The following is a 23,136-nucleotide window of genomic DNA, read 5'->3' as shown; positions in this document are numbered from 1 at the left end:
CTTTATTCTCAGATTTTGAAACAAAATCTTATCATCAAGCTATCAAATTCCCACACTGGCATGATGCCATGTCAGTTGAGTTCGTTGCTCTTGAAGAAAGTCATACATGGGTTCTCACTCATTTACTTCTTGATATGCATCACATTGGTTGTAAATGGGTGTACAAAATTAAACATAAGTCAAATGATACTATTGAAATATATAAAACTAGGCTTGTAGCTAAAGGGTACACACAACAAGAAGGGTTGGATTTTATTGACACATTTTTTCCAATTGCTAATCTCACTAGTGTACGTTGTTTGCTTGCTATTGTTGCTGCAAAAAGATGGTATCTATATCAATTAGATGTAAATAACACCTTCTTAAATAGAGATTTACATGAAGAATACATATGACATTTTCTCAAGGTTATGGCAGTGAGGGAAAGACATGGGGTATGTAGACTGTCTAAGTCCTTATATGGACTCAAGAAAGTCTCTCATCAATGGTTACAAGACATCAAGAATGTTCTTCACACTGAGTTCAAGATTAAAGATCTTGGAGAATTGAAATACTTCCTTGGATTGGAAGGAGCTCGAACATCTAAAGGCATTTCTATTTGTCAAAGGTATTATGCTCTTGAAGTACTAACAGATTATGGTTTTATTGACTGTAAACCAACTAAAATTCCTATAAATTCCAACTTGCTTCTCACTAAGATAGATTCTGGTGTATTAGATGATCCAATTGCTTATCGAAGATTAATAGGAATGTTACTTTACCTAACTATTACAAGACCAGATCTGGCATTCTTTGTTCATGTTCTAACTCAGTTTATGGATAAACCTGCTCAAGCTCATTTGGATGCTAAACATCAAGTATTAAGATATATAAAGGCACTCCAGGATAGGGTATATTTTTTCCTACCTCTTACTCTTTACAGCGGAAAGCATTTACAAATTCTGATTGGGCAACATGTCTTGAAACAAGAAAATCGGTTACTGACTTTTGTGTCTTCTTGGATGAATCTCTTATATTCTGGAAGTCCAAGAAACAAAACAATGTGTCGAGATCATCAACTAAAACTGAGTACAGAGCTCTTGGTTCTACAACTTATAAATCAACTTGGTTGATTGCATTGCTTAAGGATTTTGGTATTAATCACACTTCACCAGCCTTGATTTTATGTGATAGCAAAGCAACTCTACACACAGCAACTAACCCAATGTTTTGTGAGAAAATAAAACACATTGAAATTGATTGTCATTTAGTTAGGGAGAGAATTCAATCTAACATCCTGCGTACTCTCCATGTTAACTCAAAACATTAGTTTGCAGATTTCTTTACAAAGGCTTTGTCTTCACCACAGTTTACATATCTCCTTTTCAAGATGGGTGTGATTAATATACACACTCCATCTTAGGGGGAGTGTTGACATCTGTACATATGAGTCAACAAGTTAGCTCGCAAGATTAGTTATTATTACAACACGTATATATTAGCAATATTCTTTGTATATAAAGGATAGGTATTAGTCTGTACATTTTAATTCATTCTATCGTGAAATACAAAACTTTCTCCCGATTCTTGTTTCCTGCTTCTTGATTTCTTTTAGTTTCTTGGTTGATAGCTTGAAGGCTATTATTTTTAAGGTGATTTGTTATCCTGTTCTTCATCTTTTCCACACACTCTCTTCACCTACATATGAATACTAAATCTTTGATTCAAATTTGAATATGGATTCACTTAAAAGTAGAACTGAGGTCTAAGTTATGGCTTACACAAGGCTGACCCAAAGTTGAGTCATTGCCTAAAGTTCCACCCTATACCAGACGCCCAAAAATAAAAGTAGGATGCTTTTATTTTAAATTTTAATGTGTGTCATGCCCCTGAACTAAATTTTATATTTAATACAATGAATAATTTATATTTTTAAATAATTTTTTTTAAGATCTTGCTAATTAATTGATGTACAATATTTATAATGAGCTTCATCTTAAATTGTGTATTATATATAAATTCAAAAACTTTTATTTAAGAATTTTAAATAAAACCTAATTTTATTGAGATTTTTGAAAAATATTCAATATAATAACTTATATTTTATTATATTATTATTATGAATGACTTATTTAAATTTTGCCTTATACTCTAATTTGTATTAAGTCGTCCTAGTGAATCAAACCCAACTTGATATGACTTTGCGTCATTTAGGTGCAGTTTGGATAGTGAGTTGAAATAAGATGAGTTGAGATGTTGAGAATTGAATAAAATATTATTATAATCTTATTTTTTAATATTACTATTGTTTTGGAATTTGAAAAAGTTAAATTATTTATTATATTTTGTATGAAAATTTAGGAAAGTTATAATAATGAGATGAGATAAAATGCTTCTTATATCTAAACAGGATGTAATTAGTAGGCCTGCAACCCGACCTAGTACAACTGGGTTTGTACCCGACCCAACCCGAGGTATCTTGTTTGTGGCACCAAACCGACCAGACCCGAATACAATAAAATTGGGTCGAACCCGTACTACCCAACCAAAATAATAATAATAATATGCTTTCTTACATCGATTTACAAAATATCTATGATCTGAATCTCAGATCTACAATCATCCTCAAACTCAAGTACAGACCCAAAAAAATGAATGGAAGAGCAGAAGAAAAACGAATCTCAAATCTACAATCATCCTCAAATTCAAGAAAAGACCCAAAAAATAATTGCAAAATGGAAGAGCAACTTGTAGAAGAAAAACGAAAGAAAAAATAAAAATAAAGAGAGAAAAAGGGAAACAAAAACATCACCATCGCCATCATCAACGTGTTGTGTCTGTAGTTTCTCAAAACTCAACCATAACCTTCACTTCGTAGCTTCAAAAGAACCTCTCCCCACTCTTCTCTGCAATGTCCAGTGATCCACTCCCATCTCCCATTCCTCAAGTGGCCATAACAAACGTCAAACAAACTCAGTAACCTCTATCTCTCTCTCTCTCTCTCTCTCTCTCTCTCTCTCTCTGTGCTAGCTGTTACTGAGTGGAAGCTAGCTGGGAATTGAATCTAAGCACATGCACCTCTACCCATCCTTGTGGAGAACGAAGACGAAGAGCTTCAACTTGGTCAGCAAAATGGCTTTTGATATTTAGAAAATTCATATCTTCTCCAAAACTCGTTGCTTCTCCTTCTTATGCGGTTGTTCATCATGAAAACAGTCACCATTTTTAGAAAGAGTCCACTCCCTCAAAAGAAGAAGAAGAAGAACCACCCGATAGCTCTATGTATTCCTAAGTCTTTGGCTTTTTGTGAAATTTCTTGCAACAATGGACCTAGTGGTACTAGACGACATTATCAACAGGTTGTTGGGGTATAAGTAGGTGCGGGCAGGGAGGCAAGTCCAGCTCATGGAGACCAAAATCCGCCAGCTCTGCACTTTTTCCAAGGAAATATTCCTCCAGCAACCCAATCTTCTATCCAATGAAGGCAGGTGCGTATGAATTGATCAGTGAGTTGGAGATGGGAGGTAGGGTTCTCATTCGGATTTGGGTGGCTAGGATTTGAGAACTTAAGAGTGAAGATAAGCATGCTTTATAGTCGGACGGGTTGACACCCAAAACATAGACTCGCTACATGTCGGGTTGGAGATCCGAAAAGAAGGAACCCGATAAAAGTCGAGTCGGGTTGAGTTATTTTAATCGGACTCAACGGGTTATCGGATTATATGCACAGCCCTAGTAATTAGCTCCTCATATCTGATTTCTAGCGAATAAGTCGATATTGTAACCTAACCACGTCCCAAAACACTTTACATAAGCTAACAAAATGAAATAAGAAAGAGTATTCAGGGCCATTGTTTTCTCTTGACTAATAACCGAACGAATTGTCTTGAAATATATTGTGTATTCAGTAGAGAGAATGGTAGTCATAGGGTTACTACTCTATTATTACCTATCTACTATCCAAGTACATTTCATTTTTTTTTATCATTTTTCAAGTATTGTTTTTAATATCTTTAACCTTTAAGAAAAAATTAAAAAATATATATAATTTTATTAATATACACTTCCTTAATCATTAAATAAAATTAAATACAAAAAAATAATAAATAGATAATAATAGAATAGTAACCTTATCATCATTCGTCCTTATATATTATGTATGCAGGCGGGTAGTGATAGGACCCTATTACTACTCAAGTATATTTTAAGTTTTTTATTTTTTTATCTTTATTTTTTAAATATTTTTTTAATATTCTTAATTATTAAAAAAATTAAAAATATATATAATTTTATTAATAATTACTTTCTTAATTATTAAATTAAAAAATTAAAAAAAATTAATATAAATTAGATAATAGATAAATAATAATCTAATCATTATTTCCATGCAAAAATGATAAGCAGGCGAGGCGATGATTTCAACTTTTGTCGAACTCTTACAAAGGTCAAAGGATTAAAATAAGAGTAATCACTTATATAATTTTAGAATACGTATATTTATTTTAAAAAGAATATCATTTATTATTAAAAAATTAATTTTTTTTATATAAATTTTATATTTATTTATTTATTTTAAATAATTATATAATATTTAGATATTTTACGATTATATATAATATTACTTTTAAAATAAATAATTCTCACTTTCGCTGATTCAAAGCGTGCACCCACGAGCATCGTTTTTATCCCATGTTCATGTCTTGTCTATTGTGTGCCTGATGCCACTTCATTCATTTCTTTTAATATAGTTACCCAATTATTGTTTGACTTTCAATTACTATTTTAATACTCTCTCATGACATCACTTTTGTCCCTTCCTTTTAAACTTGTCTTCTAGTCACACTGTTACTGACTTGTCCCTTCAATTATATAATTATTTGATTTTTTTTCAGAATGAAGGGTAATTGAAATTATTTTTTTTAAGAGAATTGTGACATATATAAAAAATTATATAAAAATAAAATTATAAACTGCATTAATTTCATTAGATTTATTAGATTTATTTTATAATAAAAAATAATTTTACAATTCAACGTATTACCTAAATATTATAATTACATTGATTGATTTAAAATGAATTTTCTGAATGATAAAACATTTTTGCTTCTTTCTCACTTCGTTAAAACAACAAAAATTTAAAATAAAATATTGTGCCCAGTTTTCACCGGAAGTACCTCAACATTACTCAACCATACATTCTTATTTTGAGTGGGGACTCGCTCGACAGTTGTGGACTGTGGAAATTGGACCACACAACCAGACATGTTTTTGTCGCCAGTGCTGTGATTTTAATAGTTTCGGTCGAGTGTGTGTGAGAGAGAGAGACTTTTGGAATGAAACTACTTTCTTTCTCCCAAGGAAAAAAGACTTTGAATTGTAAATGCGAATACGGTGGTTGTGAATCCGTAGTAGGTATAAGCGTCAAATCTTTCCTTCCAAGTTCCAACTTTATTAGTCAGCTGCTGCTGTTACCGCTTGTGTTTGAGAAACAGAAATGCTTGGGTCCCGAGACTGTCTTCTTCTTCTTCCTCCTTCTTCTTCTTCTCTTCCTTTTTTTTTTTTTTAGTAATTAAATAAATCATTTAATGATGTTGTGAAATTTTAAAAAAAATATTTAAGGATGTAAAAAAATTATGAAAAAAAAAATATTTAACCTTTTCAACGAATATGTCAGGCTACCCTCTCGATTTTTGAAAAATGATTAATCAGAATCTCTGGCAATAACTTTTTTTTTTTTTTTTGGGTTATTTTCTGCATGGAAGGTTCACATATTTATGTATAAATCCTTAGCTACATAATTGAATAAAAAATAATAATAAATAGAAATTTAGAACGTGAAAGCCGTTTTAAACAAAATTTAATTTTTAAAATAGATCTTAATTTTATTTTCAAGTTTTTTTAATTGAAGTTATATTATAAAAAGAATTGTTATAATCAAATAAATTTTACAAAAATAAATTCACAAATTGACATAACTTCAAGTCATATATTAGATATATTTTAAAATAAAAATAATTTTACAATCTGTTTAATTATATTAAGACATATTAATTTATAATTTTATTTTTATAAAATTATTTTGTTTCAAAGCATTTATCCGCTATAAATTAGATGTTACACTCGCCCCATATAGGCCAATTGAGATAGGAATATATAATAAATTAGATGTTAAATTCGTATTATCTTCTCAAACCAATTTCAAATATATAATAAAAGAATTTAAATAGTAATAATATTAATAAATTATCATATCAAAAATAGAAGTATTGTAGTTATAAATTAAATTTATAAATTAATATAATTTTATATGGTATATTAAATCTAATCTAAAATAAAAATAATTTTACATACGAATTAATTTTTATAGAATATTTGTGAGGAAACTATTTCTCTAAATGAATAATGTCACAAATATGAAATATCTTCTAAAATTTATTTTAAATTGGAAAAAAGCACGGCACTTTGGTCACAAAAAGTTTGAAAAAAAACAAGTCCCTCGCCATTGCCGTTCACCCGTCTCTCACTGCGTTCCCTCACAGCTCACGCAGACGCAAACTCTCTCTCTCGCGTCTTCCTCGCTCCCTCAAATAGTCAAATTCTATCCCCGAAGCTTTTTCTCACATTCTCTACTGTTCGATCAGCTACCCTGCGAGCCGAAGATACACGTTCTTCGAGGGGCTGATAGTCCCGTTGCCTCGTAATCTCCGAGATTCCGTTTCATGGGCACTATCTCGCATGCGATCACCACCTCCAAAGTGACTCTCCCTCGCATCGATTCTAACCGCTCTTATGGACTTCAGCACTTGAATTCTCGTTTCTGCCAACTGAAGTCGAGCAGGGTGGCCAAGAAGCTGTGCGCGTCTGCAGAGACCAGGAAGCGGAGCCCCGCCGTCGATTTCAATGATCCTGATTGGAAGTCCAAGTTCCAGAAGGACTTCGAGAGGCGCTTCAACATCCCTCACCTTACTGAGATTTTCGACGATGCCGTTCCTATTCCCTCTACTTTTTGCCTCAAAATGAGGTCCGCCTCCGTTTGCCTCCACGTCTCTCTCCGTGCATTTTCGGAAGAAAGTTGTGAATTGCATATTTAATTTTGTTTTTATTTTTTCTCCCATTTCGTACTTTACGATTGTTTTTACTTCATACATTGAAGAATTTTGTGTGATCTCGCTTATCAAAGCAATTGCTCAAGACTATTTTTTCCCGCGAATTTTTGGCGCACTGTGTTATTAACTCAACTAGAAAATTAGAAATACCACATACTCCATATGCATTTTGTATTTTTTAATCTGCTTGAATCTTGTTATTTAATTTTTATTTGTCTTTTATGGGTGCAGGACACCAGTATCAGAAGAATTTGCGGCAGGTTACCCATCCGACGAGGAGTGGCATGGCTACATAAACAATAACGACAGGGTGCTTCTTAAGGTACATTACCTTTCGATGAAATAGTTATGTTGTTTTAGAACTTCTAGTGATTTAAATTTGATTAGCTTTCTCGTAAAACATATACAAACCTGCCAACCACATTAGAAGTGCTACTTTTCATTTTCTTTTTTGTCTTTTGGCTCATTTGGGTGTGTTTCTTTTCATTTCGCCTGTATAAGGTTGTCTCTGTTTAAGTATGTATGACGCCGAAGTTGTAATTGTGTAAGATGGTCTACGACTAGAAAGTCTTTGTTTTTGGTTTTTTGGCTTTTTGTTTTTCCCATTAGCTTCAAGATACCCATAAAAGCTTGAATTGTTTCAAGTAATCATCCATGAGACATTGTTGGTAGAAAGATGCTATGATGTCGTGTGACTTCGTATATTATGCTTATATTTTTATTTTATTTAACTTGGCTGTCCCAAGATTGTCTTATTTCTATTAAAAAATCAGATGACTTGACTCATTCGATATAAGGTGTTAACTTCAAAGAGGCATAGGAACAATGTCGTGGAAGTGAAGATGAGACTAATAGCTGCCATACAAGAAGAAAAGTTCTTAATTTTTCACAATCAAAATGGGTAATTTTTCCTAACTAAAAATTAACTAGCTATCAGCAAACGAAGATTGTGTTCTGGTATAAAAGTTTCAGTTGAATATCGTTATATCCGTTCCTAAATTAATTTATCTCGTGTTCTTATGGAAGAAAGAAGCTTCTTTCAGATGGTTGATTTTATTTTTTATTCTATTTCTCCAGGGAGTGGTAAGAACTTGAATGATTTGTGATAGCCTATAGCTTGCAGTCCGTGGAATCCACAAAATAATTCATTTTTTTGTTTGTTTGTTTGCTGATTAGCTAGTTAATTTTTAGTTAGGAACGCCTACCCATTTTGATTGTGAAAAATTAAGAACTTTTCTTCTGAATATAAACTCATAAACTGGCTTTTTTGGATGAAATTTATAGAAATGGCTTGTTATCTATTCGGATTTGCTTCATGTGAGATGAGAAACTTGTGTGTGTGTGTGTGTGTGTGTTTTATATTGGCTTTGTTGTTGAGATACATGAGGTCTATCTTTTCCTTAGGCATGAGTATTTTAATTGCCTTGAACATGATTTGTATGAAATCCAGTTTGATGCCTTGTAATATATTTTTTTCAGGCTATTAACTGTCATTTCCAATACAATCTTCATTTTTATTCAATATTCCAGGTCATAAACTACTCGTCACCTACATCTGCTGGTGCTGAGTGCATTGATCCTGATTGTACATGGGTAGAACAATGGTAAATATTGATCTTTTACTCTCTTATAAGCAATCCTAGAGTATGCAACTGTCTGAAAGGAGTAAAAAAATTTTAAGCATGTATCACTAAACTAGCATGCATAGGTGATGCTCTTATATATGTCCCGTATATTTGGGCTCTTGCTTATTCTCATGATCAATAAAATTTTGTTTACTGATAAAAAAAATTAAGCACAATTAATGTTGCATTCAGAAAAAGTGGGGGATATTTTTGTTATAATGGTAGAGCCTAAAGTGGATGGAGATCCATAGGGGTTAGAGATAAATGAGATATTATGGTGTGGAAATATGGAAGTAGTGATGGTGGTTGATGCTGGTGGGTTTATGCCTGTACGGTTTAGGTATTTGCAAAATGCAAAGCCATGATGAGAGTGATCTTGCGATAGGGAGGTTTTGGGTGGTATCGGGTTTAGGGTAGAATTTCATGAGGGTTCTTTTTATTTTCCTTGACTCGTGCAGTAGTTACATGTCATTGCCCTCAAGAGGCAATTGTGAAGGACTAACATGTGCTGGAAAGGTGTGCAAAAAGTACAAATTTTCCGAGAATATTCTAGGATTTGGGATGTAGAGTTCCATGAGGATTTTCAAGAAAAGAAAAAAGAGAAGTTTCTTAACTAGTTGATTTTGTTTTACCAACTGGCTCTGGTTATTTGCACAAGGAATTTTACTCTGACACGTGGAGATATGTAGAATCCATAAGTATCTCCTGATGAATGGTTATTACCTTTATAATTTTAGAGTTGGTCTTTGACGGAGCTTCAACATATGGACTTGCCCCAAATTGTTTTATGCTACTAGGCTGGAAATCCTCAATTTCAACTGTCCGTTTTTTTGAAATGATACCCAAGAGGTTTGCTTTGAGGCTTCTCACAAATTTTCCTTTAGCGTGGAAATCCTGAAACACCTTAACATCTCTAGCAACTTCCCAACAAACCTGGAAAAGAGCCAGGGAGAACCGTTAGTCCCCGGGGCCTCGTCACCATTCAATGCTTTTACCACCTCGTAAACCTCACTTTCACCAAAGTCTCTCCAACCAAGATGCCTCGACCTACTGGACTCAAAAGAAAGACCATCCACAGTAGGCCTCCAACTAAATTCCTCAGTATACATATTCTTGAAACAATTGGTTCTGCGATTCAGCTTTATCATGTTTGAAAGAAGTGCAACTTCACATTTTTCCATATCTTAACAGTAAAAAAATTTTCCATTAATCATATACGTATGTATGTCTAGAACAGAGTTTTTCTCCAAACAAGGAAGGAGGAAACCCAGTCTATAAATTTACCACATGTTCCTTGAGCATGTGAGAAGCACATGTTTTTTTTACAATCATTAACAACCCGTTCCTTGATCATTAAAAAAACTCGTACTTCTCATATGCTCAAGGGACATGTGGCAATTTTTAAATTATACTTAAAAAAAAGTGCTTTTCACATGCACAGTGGACACTTGTGAACTTTATAGAGTAGGTTGGAGGCACTTTCTTTAACTCAATTTGGAGGAGAACTGCCCCTATGGATGAATTTTTCCGTGGTTTTTGTAATAATAGATGTCAATTTGACTATTAGCTCATGATATGGTGGTGTGTAATTGGGACTTTCAGGGTTCATCGTGCTGGGCCACGGGAGAAAATATACTTCAGACCAGAAGAAGTGAAAGCAGCAATTGTAACTTGTGGAGGGCTCTGCCCTGGTCTCAATGACGTTATCAGACAGGTCAGTGTCATGACTCAATATGTTGAACAACACAGAACCCAACCTGTGATAATTATGTTAGTAAATAATATTTCTTACATAATTACACTACTACATATTAAGCACAAAATTCCCTTGGTCATAACATTCTACTGAAAGTAAACTCAAGTTGAGATAAGTTCATAATTCTGCATTCTTAGAATCTTCTTAAATATACCTATCTTTTTACCACACATTGTTTGAAGTCTATGTATTTTGTGACCTTCAAGTAATATGTGTGTGACATTTCACTATGGAGTCACAGGACGAGAAAAAATCTCAATTTAAAATTTGATTTGAGTATAGAAATTTTAAAATGTACTTTGTTTAAAGCCCCATATCTAGCAACAATGCCTCTTTTATCATTATAATTATTTCATCCACCTTCTGCAGATTGTCATCACGCTTGAGATATATGGTGTGAAAAAGATTGTGGGTATTCCCTTTGGTTATCGTGGATTTTCTGACGTAGAATTAAGTGAAATGCCGGTACATTCCTATGCCTTTACAATTATTTTAAAATTAATTGATTCATCAAACAATGTTGAATTGTACTCAGTATAAATGCATGTTTCTATCTTTTGTATGGTAAGAGTTGTAGATTAACTTTGTTTAGGTTTCGACTTTGATTTCAGCTGTCTAGAAAAGTGGTTCAGAATGTCCACCTTTCTGGTGGAAGCTTGTTAGGAGTTTCACGTGGGGGACCTGACGTTAGTGAAATTGTGGACAGTATGGAGGTGCCCAGTTCATCTTTCTTGTTGACCGATTAGTCAACTATTCCGAAAATGCAACCTGATTCCAGGCAATAAGAGTTATCTGATTTATTTATTTATTCATTGCGTGTTGATGTCAGGAAAGAGGAATCAACATGCTCTTTGTGTTGGGTGGGAACGGCACACATGCTGGGGCTGAGGCAATACACAATGAGGTTTAAACAGAGATATATTTTAAATAATGAAATTTGTTTCTGAAGTTGTTTATCTGATTGCATTTATAATTTATGCAATGAAAGTAAACTAAATGAATGAATGAATAAACAAACATATAAATAATGGCAGACATGCATTTGAATTCCCAATGCTATAAAGACTAGTGTCGTCCTCATTTTCAAGGTAATGAAACTGAGATAATGATAATAACATCAAGAATCTTACAGCGTCTACACTTGTTGCTCTATTCTAACTTTGTTTTTGCATATTGCTAATGCATGCTCCATTTCTTTCATGGGTCTGCCTTTTTCCGTACTGAGGTCTAGTTTCATAAATTTTCTGCTTTCAGTGCCGTAAAAGACAGATAAGGGTGGCTGTAGTTGGCGTGCCAAAAACTATAGACAACGATATTTTGCTGATGGACAAAACTTTTGGTTTTGATACCGCTGTTGAAGAAGCACAAAGAGCAATAAACTCTGCATACATAGAGGTACATTATGTGCATTTTAGTTTCCCACGCATTGGTTTTATATTTCTAACATAAGGTCTCTGAAGAATTATTACATGCTGTTTGTTCCTTCATGGTGTGCTGACTTTTCATATATTTATTTATTTATTTTTGCCTCAATCTTGTTATAGGCGCACAGTGCTTATCATGGTGTTGGCATTGTGAAATTGATGGGTCGTAGCAGTGGATTTATAGCTATGCATGCATCCCTAGCTAGCGGTCAAATTGACATATGCTTGATCCCTGAGGTACATATTTACTGAAATGAATTAGATAGTTATTTTTGTGAAACCTTACTGATACTCCTGATATACACATCTAAGGTACGCTTTAATTTGCATGGGCCTCATGGCATTCTACAACATCTGAAATACCTGATTGAGACAAAGGGCTCAGCTGTTGTATGTGTTGCAGAGGGAGCTGGGCAGGTCAGTTACACAAGGAATTTACAGTTTATACTTCCGCTTGAAGTTTGAATACTATTAACTGACTAGGTGATTAATGTAGTGCACTCCTTTTTTGGCTTCATCGGATACAATTAATGACTGTTTCTTTTCATTACACTACATTACATAGATCTTATAATTTCTCTCTGGTGTTTTTTCCACCAAGAGACAGAAATGATGTGTGCTGTTGTTCTCTGATGCAGGATTTTCTTCAGAAAACTAATGCTAAAGATGCATCTGGAAACACTGTATTTGGAGATATCGGTGTACACATTCAACAAGAGGTTGGTGGTTGAGTTTTGAGTAATTTCACATGGTCTTGATCTCCATGACACTTGAGACAACCTACATCGGTTTAAGAAATGACGACTTGATTAAAAGATGGATATTTTTTTAAGTTGATATGTTGCATAGATAAAAATGAACTGCTGTTTGGCCTTGTAGCTCTCACTTGTCGGAGTGACAAAAAATTAAGCCGTCAAGATCTAACCGCAGTTGGTGGTTCTTCTGCTAAGACTAGATTTTGTCAGTTGCTGCTGTGATGTAATGTGCAGTGAATACTTATAAAAAAAAAATGTAATGTGCAGTGAACAAAACCAAGTGGTTCTGCTCTTGAACTGGAAATCATGGGCTATGCTTTCTTCTTTTTTCTTTTCTGGTTGGGAGTCAGAATTGGAATTGATTTTAATACTTATTATTTTTCTTTAAAAATTTGGCATGCCTTGAATGTGTAAAGCTTACTGCATCATTATTTCCCATTTTTCTCATATTTACTTCAGGGTTTTTATTACTCGGTGCATCATCAAACATTGGGAAAAATTTCAACAATAACAGAGCTATGATGTATTATGTGTATACTTCCAATAATCTCAATGGCATATTCGTTCATTTTATATTGAGCTTCATGTTAACCAGTTTTGTTTTTTTTTTTTTTATGTCATATTTAACAAAATTTCAACAAGGACAGGTGCTCTTGAATCTTAACGCAATATTTTATTTTGATATTGTGAATTATCTTGATACTAAAGAAAGGCTAGCATTCTATTTAAAGTAACTTATAAGTTATTGATTTTTTATTTTCTATTTTTGGTGAATCCTTCTTTGCCTAATCTTAATGTAATGCCCCAATGGAAGACCTAAACCACATGGTTTATACTCCAAAAGGACTAGTCAATGATACAATTGGAGCCCCATTAGAACCTTATAAAGAGCAAGAACTTCTCCTTCCTAAGCAATGTGAGATCTCATACACCACCTACCCTTATCTATATCATATGGCATATCACAATCTACCCTCCTTAAATTCCCGACGTCCTCGTCGGGCCTGTCCATTGTTGGTGGCACGGCTTAAGTCCCACATTTTTTGTTGTGATAGGCTCTGATACCATTTGTAACGCCCCAATGGAAGACCTAAATTACATGGTCTATACTCCAAAAGGACTAGTCAATGATACAATTGGAGCCCCATTAGAACCTTATAAAGAGCAAGAACTTCTCCTTTCCAAGCAATGTGGGATCTCATACACCACTTACCCTTATTTATATCATATGGGGTATCACACTTAATTTTTTTATTTGTGCCTCATTGCCGAGGGCCTGTGCACCAGTCGGGACTTTGTTTTCGGACGCCTGGTGTCAATAAAAAAAATGTTTTCATTTGTAAATCTCCTGTTTACCTATCCCATATGATACCGAAATCTAATAACCATTGCTTTTCAGACAAAAAAACATTTTAAGGAGATTGGTGTTCCAGTTGATGTGAAGTATATTGATCCCACGTACATGATCCGTGCTTGCCGTGCAAATGCATCAGATGGAATTCTATGCGCTGTACTAGGACAAAACGCTGTGAGACTCTCTCCTCTCTCTCTCTCTCTCTCTCTCTCTCTCTCTCTCTCTCTCGCCCCCACCCCCAAAAAAAAAAAGCACAGCCCCACGTAGAGCAATAGAGTCTATCTGCTACCTCAGTATGCTGCATTTCGTAAGTAGGGATTTCAAAATGATTGCTAATGAGCAAGAAGCAGTATGGATTTTTTCTGACATAATATATCAAGCTTGTATGTCATTAAACCGGATTTCATTTCTCAACATCCTTACTATCAACCGACCCATTGGCTTGGACTGCTATGGCATTGAAACAGGGACAGTAGATCAGCTAAGCAAAAATAAACATCTATGCTCAGGTTATTTACCATGTGATGAGCCAAGGTCAGAGGCTTTGATCACTAAATGGAATAATTTATCAAAAAACAGGATGGGAATGGTTTTGTTGGGTTTGGTTTAATGATAGTTGGAGGCACTAGAAGAGTGATATTTAATATGCTTGTTTAAAGCAAGTTATGGCACATGTTTTTCCTTCTAACTTTGATATGGATTATCACGTAAGGGTTTAGTGACTATATAGTATGTTGAAGAGTGATATGGTCAGAAATGTAATATTATGCTTATATAACTTCTCCATATTTAAAAGGGCTGGTTTCACAAGATTTGTATCGAAGCCTACAGATGGTCCCTTCAGAAAAGAATTGAGACTTCCTAGTTTCCTATTAGGACATTTTGTCCCTTAATGATGTCTACTGACCTAGCTGGATCCACTTGCAAACCTTGACCCGTCCCTGAAATTGCAGTTGGTTTTGGTTCAGCAAATCAGTTGATTCCAGTGTGGATAAAAAAATTGCCTTCAATAGGGTTAGGCTCGTGAATATATTTGGTTAGGCTGATCAACTGACTGAGTTATTTAAGATTGCCTGTGAACCAGCTTGATCATAGGTCTATTTGAGTTGATGTCAAACTTGCCTCATTTTTCAGTAGGCGAGCTAGCAAGCTCAGGCGTGACAATTTCAATTATTGGTCAAACTTGGATAATTTTGAGCTTGGCCTAGGTCCAAGCAAACCTTGTTCAAACTGCTTAGGGTTTGCAAGTTATGGTACTGGCATATATTAGGTTGTTCTCCAAGTACCCCTCACTGAAGCAGGTTTCAACTTGTTTGCAATTGTCCTTTTTCTTTTCTCTTAGTATTTTTTCCCTCAACAGTTCAGTCGTTCTAATATCTGTTCAATATGGATGTGTGGCTTTGGCAGGTTCATGGTGCATTTGCTGGATATAGCGGCATTACAGTAGGCATATGCAACACTCACTATGTCTACCTTCCAATTCCTGAAGTCATTTCTCATCCCAGACTGGTGGACCCCAACAGTAGAATGTGGCATCGTTGCTTGACTTCGACAGGCCAGCCTGACTTTATCTGATAAAATTAAGCTCTTATTAAATAATGCTTATAGGCTAGAAAAATATAAGCTCCCAAAGAGTAGAATAATCAAGGACAGTAGCTGCCTTCAACCACTTGCTTTAGATGCAATAATACCGAAGGATGGGGTTCCCGGCAACGTTGAATATTTGTTGAGCATAGGGCATTACTCTTCTCTGATTGCTTTCATAATAAAGTTTCAAAAAGAACCACCAAGCATTATGTGCTTAGTTTTGATGTTGTGTATAACATTTATTGTAACTGTGAAATATGTCGACCATAATTAACGATGATACAAACTAGACCAATTGTACTATAACCATAATGGTCTAGCAATAAAATTTACTTGCAATTTTTGGATATGCAATTGTATTTACAAGAGTTTACATGATTGTTCATAATACTAATCGTGCAGAGTTCTGAATTTTAAGAACTTCTAAATTGTAAGAATACTTCCTGGAGAAAATCTGGGATTCATATTAGGCCACAGCACGTCTAATCAGAAGTCCAGAAACACATGTACAATGAGGATTCAAAATTCAACAACAGGATCATTTAATCCACCGAGGTATGTCTTGGTCTCTGCCAGCTTTCTATCGTTCTGTAGCGTACAACTTATATTATTTGTTGATCGACCCCATCAAACATCGATCATATTTTGTATAAGCATTGACGCCCACATGCTGTTAATTATAGCTCTGTCTGATTATGCTCGTGCCTCCCTTTTCTTTAACGTTTTTCTTTCTTTTTTCTCCCTGGGTGGGGTTTTGTGTAAAAATTAGCAGTAGGCAATCACTATGTTTGTGACAATAAGATAGCAGTAATCTTGAGCATGACAATGAATACTTTGTTCTGTTCCTTTCTTTACTAGATATGCTCTATGTGTTCGTGCAAAGCGATGACTGCGTTATTCTCAATAAAATAGCTGTGTTTTCTTATGTCCTGAAGCAGCCTAATGCACATGTCAAACATGAGTAACTCGTTAAACTAGGTTCAATGAATAATAACAACTCCAACTGGTCAAATAATTAATAAGTGCGAATTCCTTACAGCCACTACTGTCTTATATGGATGTGATGTGATGTGATGTGATGCCAGTACACATCTGTGTACTCCTTTTTCAATCACTCGAGGTGAGGATTCTTTTCATATACACATTAGATCATTTGAGTGGGTTACTTTTTATGATTCAGATTCATTAGCATTACTTCTAAACCGGTTCTAGAAAGAGTGTTGATGACAAAAAGGGGGAGGTGGGATGATCTGAAGTTGATAATGATAATCATATTTATCACCTTGAACACAAAGTATCTAGACATCTAGGACAGGTCTCTCCTTGTAGAAGGATTCATTCACCCATGTGGGGTTCGAATCATTCGGATTTATTCATCCATACTGGCGAAAGGTATTTCAAGGCTTATTTTGAAAGCATTTGGTTTACATCAAGTAAACAAGTCACTGAATAATGCAAATAAACGGGTTAAATCAATTGAGGTGAATGAATGGGTAGGTTTTCTTTCTTTCTTAACATGTTATATCCGATAATTCTTTTCATTAGATTAGACCTAAAAATGAGTATTCCTAATATTGCTCTTTAGCCAGTGAGAAGATCAGACCCATACACAAACAAGACACGTACATCTCTTTCCTAGTATTTCTCTCCCACTGAGCCCCATGATATATACTAAAATTGGCAACAGGAAATGAGCGACCAAGGCTGTCATGGCTCCAGAAAAACTTGCATACTTGTACTTTTCTTTTTGGCTTCCCCATGAGTCAATTTGTTTTGGTGACTGAATCATTTTCCTACCATTAACATCCCACTGTGGTTGCTATTCAGTAGTTTTCTATTATCCAAAGGTGTAGACAAATGAAAGGGATCTGATTCTGCATTCTGCTAAAGATTCTGACTAACCATAACCACCCCTTTTTCGCCCATTTTCCATTTCTTTCAATGGTGCTCTCTCTTTCACCACCACGCACACTTCTTTTTTAGGATTTCTTATACCCCAACACGCACACTTAGAAAAAAGCTATCTTGTTGAGATTAAAAAAGCACCCTCTTGGGTCTCGTGCTGGCCTGTTGTAATTTAATTTCTAGTCCGTTTGTTTTTGCGACAGAGCATATATATATTTTGGATTCCTAGTCCTTGTCAACATTCAATTTCTTTGCAACAGGCCTCCCCACTTTTCTCTCTGTACTATTTAACAGTGTGGAAGTGAATTATATTGTAATAAGAATATATGATACCCTCATTCTTATCCTTAAAATTAACTCTTTTGTTAGCAATTATAATGCCATTGCATTATCTGATATAATTGGAATAGTAAGTCATTATTACTGTGAGAGTACTTAATAATTTTTCAGAGTTGAAATGGATGGATTCTTATAGGCTAGAAGAAACAACTTATGCCATAGCAAGAACTTCATAATTAGAGACTTCTGATTTTGAGTTACTACAAGTTACAACAATAATCTATACATAAATAAATTGAATTGCTATGATTTTTAGCACGATCCATGTAATAGAATAGCTTCAAAATTTAATTGAATAGGTGTACATAGGGTGAATTCGAGAAGTCATGTATCTACAAAGAGATCTTACAAAAAATTAATTTATAAACTGATTTGACTCGATACGAGACTTTAAATTTAAATTTTGAAAAACTGAAAGGATTTTACAATATAATGTTTGTAGACCAAGTATTTTTCTTTGGTCTATTTCGTTCTATCTAAATTTTCAATCTGAGATAGTTATACTATTTTAAATTTAAATTTTGAAAAACTGAAAAAATATGTTTTTTATATTCTAATTTTACTTTTGAGATGTGATGAAATATTAAGACCTTTTTATGTCAAGTTTGTTTTGCTAATTTGAATTCTTTTAATTTTTGTTCATTAACTTTGTAAATATGATATACATATATATAATTATATGGTAACAATATCTAGGAACCAGATTTAAATAACTTTATTCGTGCCTCCTGGGTTTCTCTACATAAATACACATGGAAAGAGAGACAGAGACTGAATAATAAGCTGACAAAAATGCAAATATAAAATGGGGCACACAAACGAGGCTAATCTGGTGATATTGGTTTTAATATATGGAGTAGCTTTCTTTTACAGTTTCAAGGCAATTGTCTTGTGTTACTTTCTCTGTTGGTTCCTCTCATATGCCTGCCATGCATGTATGTGAATATGCCATTGGGATCCTTAATAGTACTTTAAATCTGTTCTAATTGACTTGTTTTTAGAAACATAATTGCTCATGATTTACTCTAATTAATCAACTAAGTTTTTTTACTGCTGATTTCAATTGCATGCTTGGGCATTACTTGCTCATAGCTGCAACCATGGTAAAAGACCATATTCAGTGGATTGATGCTTAGATCTATGAAAATTAGTGTTTTGTGTGTGTGTGAGAGAGAGAGAGAGAGAGAGAGAACCGAGTGTGCATTTATCGTGCAAGTTTTAGGAGGGGAAAGTTCATTTCTTGTACAAACATTCATGATTCATGATTCATTTTGTTTAAATGAGCAAACGAGCAAGAAAATAATTTAAGATAAACATTTAGGAAAATCTTCTTGATAGGGTTAAAGTATCGAGAAACCGATCCTATTAGCAAGTACAACATAATAAATTGAGTAATTATTAGATAATAATGGAGTACATATTTAATTTTTAATACATGTTATATGTAAGATAAGAATAGTACATCATCTCTATTCGAAAGTAGTTGATTTTCTAATAAATTGAGCCCCTCCATCCATTCTCCATTTAAGTCATTTGTGAAAATTTTTGAAATAACACCTAGCTGTCAAGACTAATTAAGCAAGACACGTGTAAAAAATATATATAATAAGTAATTTTTGTATATTTTTTATACATTTAACTTTGATCAAAATAATAATTTTATATTAAAAAATGATATAAAAATAATTGCATATAAAATCCCATAAATTCATCTTTTAAAAAAAACCAAAAAAAAAAAAAATTGTCATCAGGCCTCATTCGAAAACCCAAATGACGTTTCTGTGCAACAATCAATCTCCGAAGCACAGCACATTCTCAGAACGTCTTTTCACCATTATTTCGGGTTGCAGGGCAGAGCCCAGATGTTGACCGGTCGTAGGGTCGAGAGTCGAGACAAAAGGATTGTGAGCCTGGAGGATCCAGCCCTTTCCAAAACCCCCCTTATAATAAACAAAAGAAAACACTAGATAGCACTTAAGTTACAATAAGCAAACACGACATCGTTTCATTAAGCCAATCACATCATACGAGTCTTCCACCTTCCACCATGGTAAAGGGACAAAACTAGTTTTGTGTTTTCAAAATTTTAGTGGACATTGTCAAGATCTCTTCGGAAGAAAGGAATCGACAATATCTATAGAAATATAATGACATTTCTAACCCCCCCCTCTCTCTCTCTCTCTGTATTTTTTCCTCACTTCCTCTTCTCTCATTTGAAATGGAAGCTACAACAACAACCAAAAAAATAGCTGTGTTTTCTCAAGCAGCAACAGACTAATCCACCTTGACAGCCACCATTTTTAATATATATTTTTTATATGGATAGCTTGAGAATTCCTGATTATAAACAGGCTACCCAAATGTTTCCTCTTTCTCTCTCTCATGCTGCAAGCATGACAACAAAACACCAAAACTTGAGAATTGCTTTCCATCTTAATTTATTTATTCAAAACTATTTCTATCTTCCTTTGTAACTGAGGGGCCCCTCCAAAACCACACACCAAAACTCCCATTCAACCAAACTGATTGGGACTTGGGGTGTGATTGTGAAGGAGAAAAATTCACATCTCATGACTTGAACTCCACTTCGGATGGTTTTGCCTGGTTACTTCCCCTTGCATCTGGACTATTGTGTGAAGAGTTTGCACATGAACCAACTGTTAATTCATCACTTTTATAGCTCAAGCATGCAGCATCTAAAACCCCAATGGGGCTTTGGGGCACAGATGGAGCTGAGGCATTTGCCACATTAGCTGACCCATGAATCAATGAAAGATCTTTGATCAGTTCAAGACACTTCAACACTCGTCCCTGCAAATCCCACAGTCGTAAAAAAAAAAAATACCAAAACTCATCAAATTGAAAACACGGTGAAAAGGCATATCTTTTTTGAAGAGCAAAAGTAGATTTCTCCTGCCCATGGTTTATTTCTGTGGGCACCACCATTTTTTTTTTTTTTTTTTACCTTTTCAACATATATGAAACAAGTCATGGCCCTGTCAATGTCCATTGCTTGCATTTGCCTTGAAACAGAAATAGCCACTGCTGCAGCAACTTCAGAAGGCCTGAATTCCAAGAAGTCAATACCTGCATTCAATTCCCACCAAGCTCTGCATCAACCCCATTAATCCTCAAGAACATCCGAGTACGAAATATAATGCAAACACAGTTAGGGACAGACCTTTGACCGTACTTAATATTATTTGTACAGATCTAGAGAGGGACAATCTTAATTGATGCTTAACAATGTTGGTCTTGCTGAGGAAGTAGTCAATGAAAGAGAAAGGGGTAAAAGCTTGCATTCTCCAACCCAGTGTGCTCAGCACCAGAAGCTCCATTCTTTGTATTGTATTAGCTTCAAACACAACCTTTGGTTCTCCCACCTTCCCACAAACAAACATCACAAAGACAACGGCATCGAATCAATACCAAAGTCAGAATATGTCGGAATTTTAAATCATTGTGCATTGATTTCATACCTGTAAATCTACCGACTGAGGCACTCTAGTCTCCTCCATTTTGGCTGCTAGTGACAAACAAGCTACAGCTAACAATTGCACAGCCCAACTTTTACCTCTCTAACACCCAAGAAAATTGACAAACAAATATGGATGATACAGACAATTAATAAGCAAAGACAATAAGAAAATTAATATAGAAAAAGGAAGTATACTTGGTTTCAAAATCGGAACTTACTGGCAATTCATAAATTGATAGGAAGCGATCCAAGTAGTTCATTGATAGACAAACACTTAGTGGTCCAAAACTGTAGTGGGCATGAGCCTGTTGATCACAATGCACCAAACTCTGTCATCTTGAGAAGTGACCCTCTCGATAATCAAGAAAGAGATCAGAAAGAGACTACACTTGTTCATCAAACTATTAATCAGAAACGAAGAAAACAGAGCAATATCTCATTGAAACGAATAAGAAGATCAAAGGGGCAAATATGGAAGGAAAACTCAAATCCAAGATACGAATCCGATCGAGTTGCCAGAAGAACTTGTTAATGAATAAACATTAATAACAGTAAGCCACCAACATTTTGGAAGAAATGATGAAACCAAGTAAAGCACAGGACATCGATTCCATAAACTAAATGAAATGAAACCCGATTAAAAGATCAACACCAATCAGAACCTTTACACATTATTTACCCAACAAAAAATAAAAATAAAAAGCTTTTGTGCAAGCCACAAAAATGGTGTTGCAGTCAAACACCAGTTAAGAACACATTATAAACCCAAGAAAAAGAAAAATCCACAAGAGTCAGAGCCATTATGAGTTAAACTTATGATCAGGGATCAAACAAACAGAACACAACGCCATGTGAGAGAGAGAACCGATTAGACCAACCTTACAAATCCAATCAAGGGCCTCTCTCCTAATACTCAAGTCTAAATCCCCACTGCGCAATCTCTTGAGGTAATCATCCCTAGGCAAATGCTCTCTCTCCCTCTCAACCATTTCTCTGACCCTCTCTTCGCTTTGCAGTGGAAAACCCACCGAGGATTCGGATCTAATTATATCAAAAATCGGGTCTTGACTGTGTGTGTGATTGTTTTGCTTGTTCCGAGAGGGGGAAATCCCAATCCCATTAGTGGCATTGCAATCAAAGCCATCAAAACAAGTATTACTGTTCTCTGAACATAGAAGGTTTGAGGTGACACAGTCAAAACTTTCCGCCATTGAAAGGACCTCAAAAACCCTCCGAAGACCCGAGAAAAGCTCATGAAATAAGAGTATGGAACAAGGGATAGTCAAACACAATAGCTTGCAAGGATGAACATTTTCTTCTTAAATTTTTACAATAAACCCAAAAGGAGAAATAGTATATATAAAGATACTCGGTGAAAATAAAAGGGAGAGTAGGAGGACTGCTGTTCAGAAGAGTGGTTTGGCAAAGAGAGGAGCTTTATGTAGGAATGAGACAATTTGCTTTTAGGGCTAACCAAGGTGCTGGCGGAGAGAAGGCTGTGAATACATAGCCCAGAACATAAAAAAGGAAAAGAAACTAGAATTCCAAATAAGAAATTTAAACTATATTAGAAAATAATTTTACATAAAATATATGGTATAGTAAAGGAAAAATAAAAAATTTATATAATTTATATATTAAATAATTGTGTCTCTAACTTTTCATTTGGTAGTTAATGAACGATACGAAGGAAGAAAACGATTTTAAGGTAACGGGAGTGCAAAAATAATCCTTTTGAAGGTGTATTGGGAGCATTTAAAACATAAGTAAAAGTGTTTTTTAATAATGTGTTTGGAGGCAGAGAAAATTGGGGGTTGTTTCTCTGAGA

At 34.6% G+C, this 23,136-nt stretch overlaps 2 protein-coding genes across 4 annotated transcripts; one reads left to right on the top strand and one right to left on the bottom strand.

Annotated features, from left to right (window-relative positions):
- The first annotated feature begins 6,447 nt into the window (after positions 1-6,447).
- On the top strand, positions 6,448-15,957 carry LOC108991233 (ATP-dependent 6-phosphofructokinase 5, chloroplastic-like). Of its 2 annotated transcripts, XM_018965412.2 has the most exons (13): positions 6,448-7,000; positions 7,317-7,407; positions 8,616-8,689; positions 10,313-10,424; positions 10,836-10,931; positions 11,078-11,179; positions 11,296-11,370; positions 11,721-11,861; positions 12,011-12,127; positions 12,203-12,307; positions 12,529-12,609; positions 14,045-14,173; positions 15,407-15,957. In XM_018965412.2, exons 1-13 carry the CDS (start codon positions 6,699-6,701, stop codon positions 15,572-15,574), a joined length of 1,593 nt encoding a protein of 530 aa, XP_018820957.1. In that variant the 5' UTR covers positions 6,448-6,698; the 3' UTR covers positions 15,575-15,957. The 2 variants fall into 2 exon arrangements, with proteins under 2 accessions (XP_018820957.1, XP_018820958.1); XM_018965413.2 differs by lacking the exons at positions 14,045-14,173; positions 15,407-15,957 and adding an exon at positions 12,770-13,097 and having other exon boundaries at positions 6,467-7,000.
- A 3,771-nt stretch (positions 15,958-19,728) lies between these two features.
- LOC108991232 (cyclin-D4-2-like) lies at positions 19,729-22,819 on the bottom strand. 2 transcript variants are annotated; one of them, XM_018965411.2, is made up of 6 exons: positions 22,187-22,819; positions 21,527-21,613; positions 21,310-21,408; positions 21,024-21,213; positions 20,796-20,917; positions 19,729-20,641 (listed from the first exon to the last, which is right to left on the bottom strand). In XM_018965411.2, the coding sequence occupies exons 1-6, from the start codon at positions 22,517-22,519 to the stop codon at positions 20,399-20,401; spliced, it is 1,074 nt and encodes a 357-aa protein (XP_018820956.1). In that variant the 5' UTR covers positions 22,520-22,819; the 3' UTR covers positions 19,729-20,398. The 2 variants fall into 2 exon arrangements, with proteins under 2 accessions (XP_018820956.1, XP_018820955.1); XM_018965410.2 differs by having other exon boundaries at positions 19,731-20,641; positions 21,012-21,213.
- Between the last annotated feature and the right edge of the window lie 317 nt (positions 22,820-23,136).

The sequence above is a fragment of the Juglans regia genome, chromosome 7 (genome assembly GCF_001411555.2).
Source record: "Juglans regia cultivar Chandler chromosome 7, Walnut 2.0, whole genome shotgun sequence".
In the NCBI taxonomy this organism is placed as follows: Eukaryota; Viridiplantae; Streptophyta; class Magnoliopsida; order Fagales; family Juglandaceae; genus Juglans; species Juglans regia.
The sequence above is the reverse complement of the archived record's forward strand: the minus strand, read 5'-3'. Positions and strand labels throughout refer to the sequence as shown.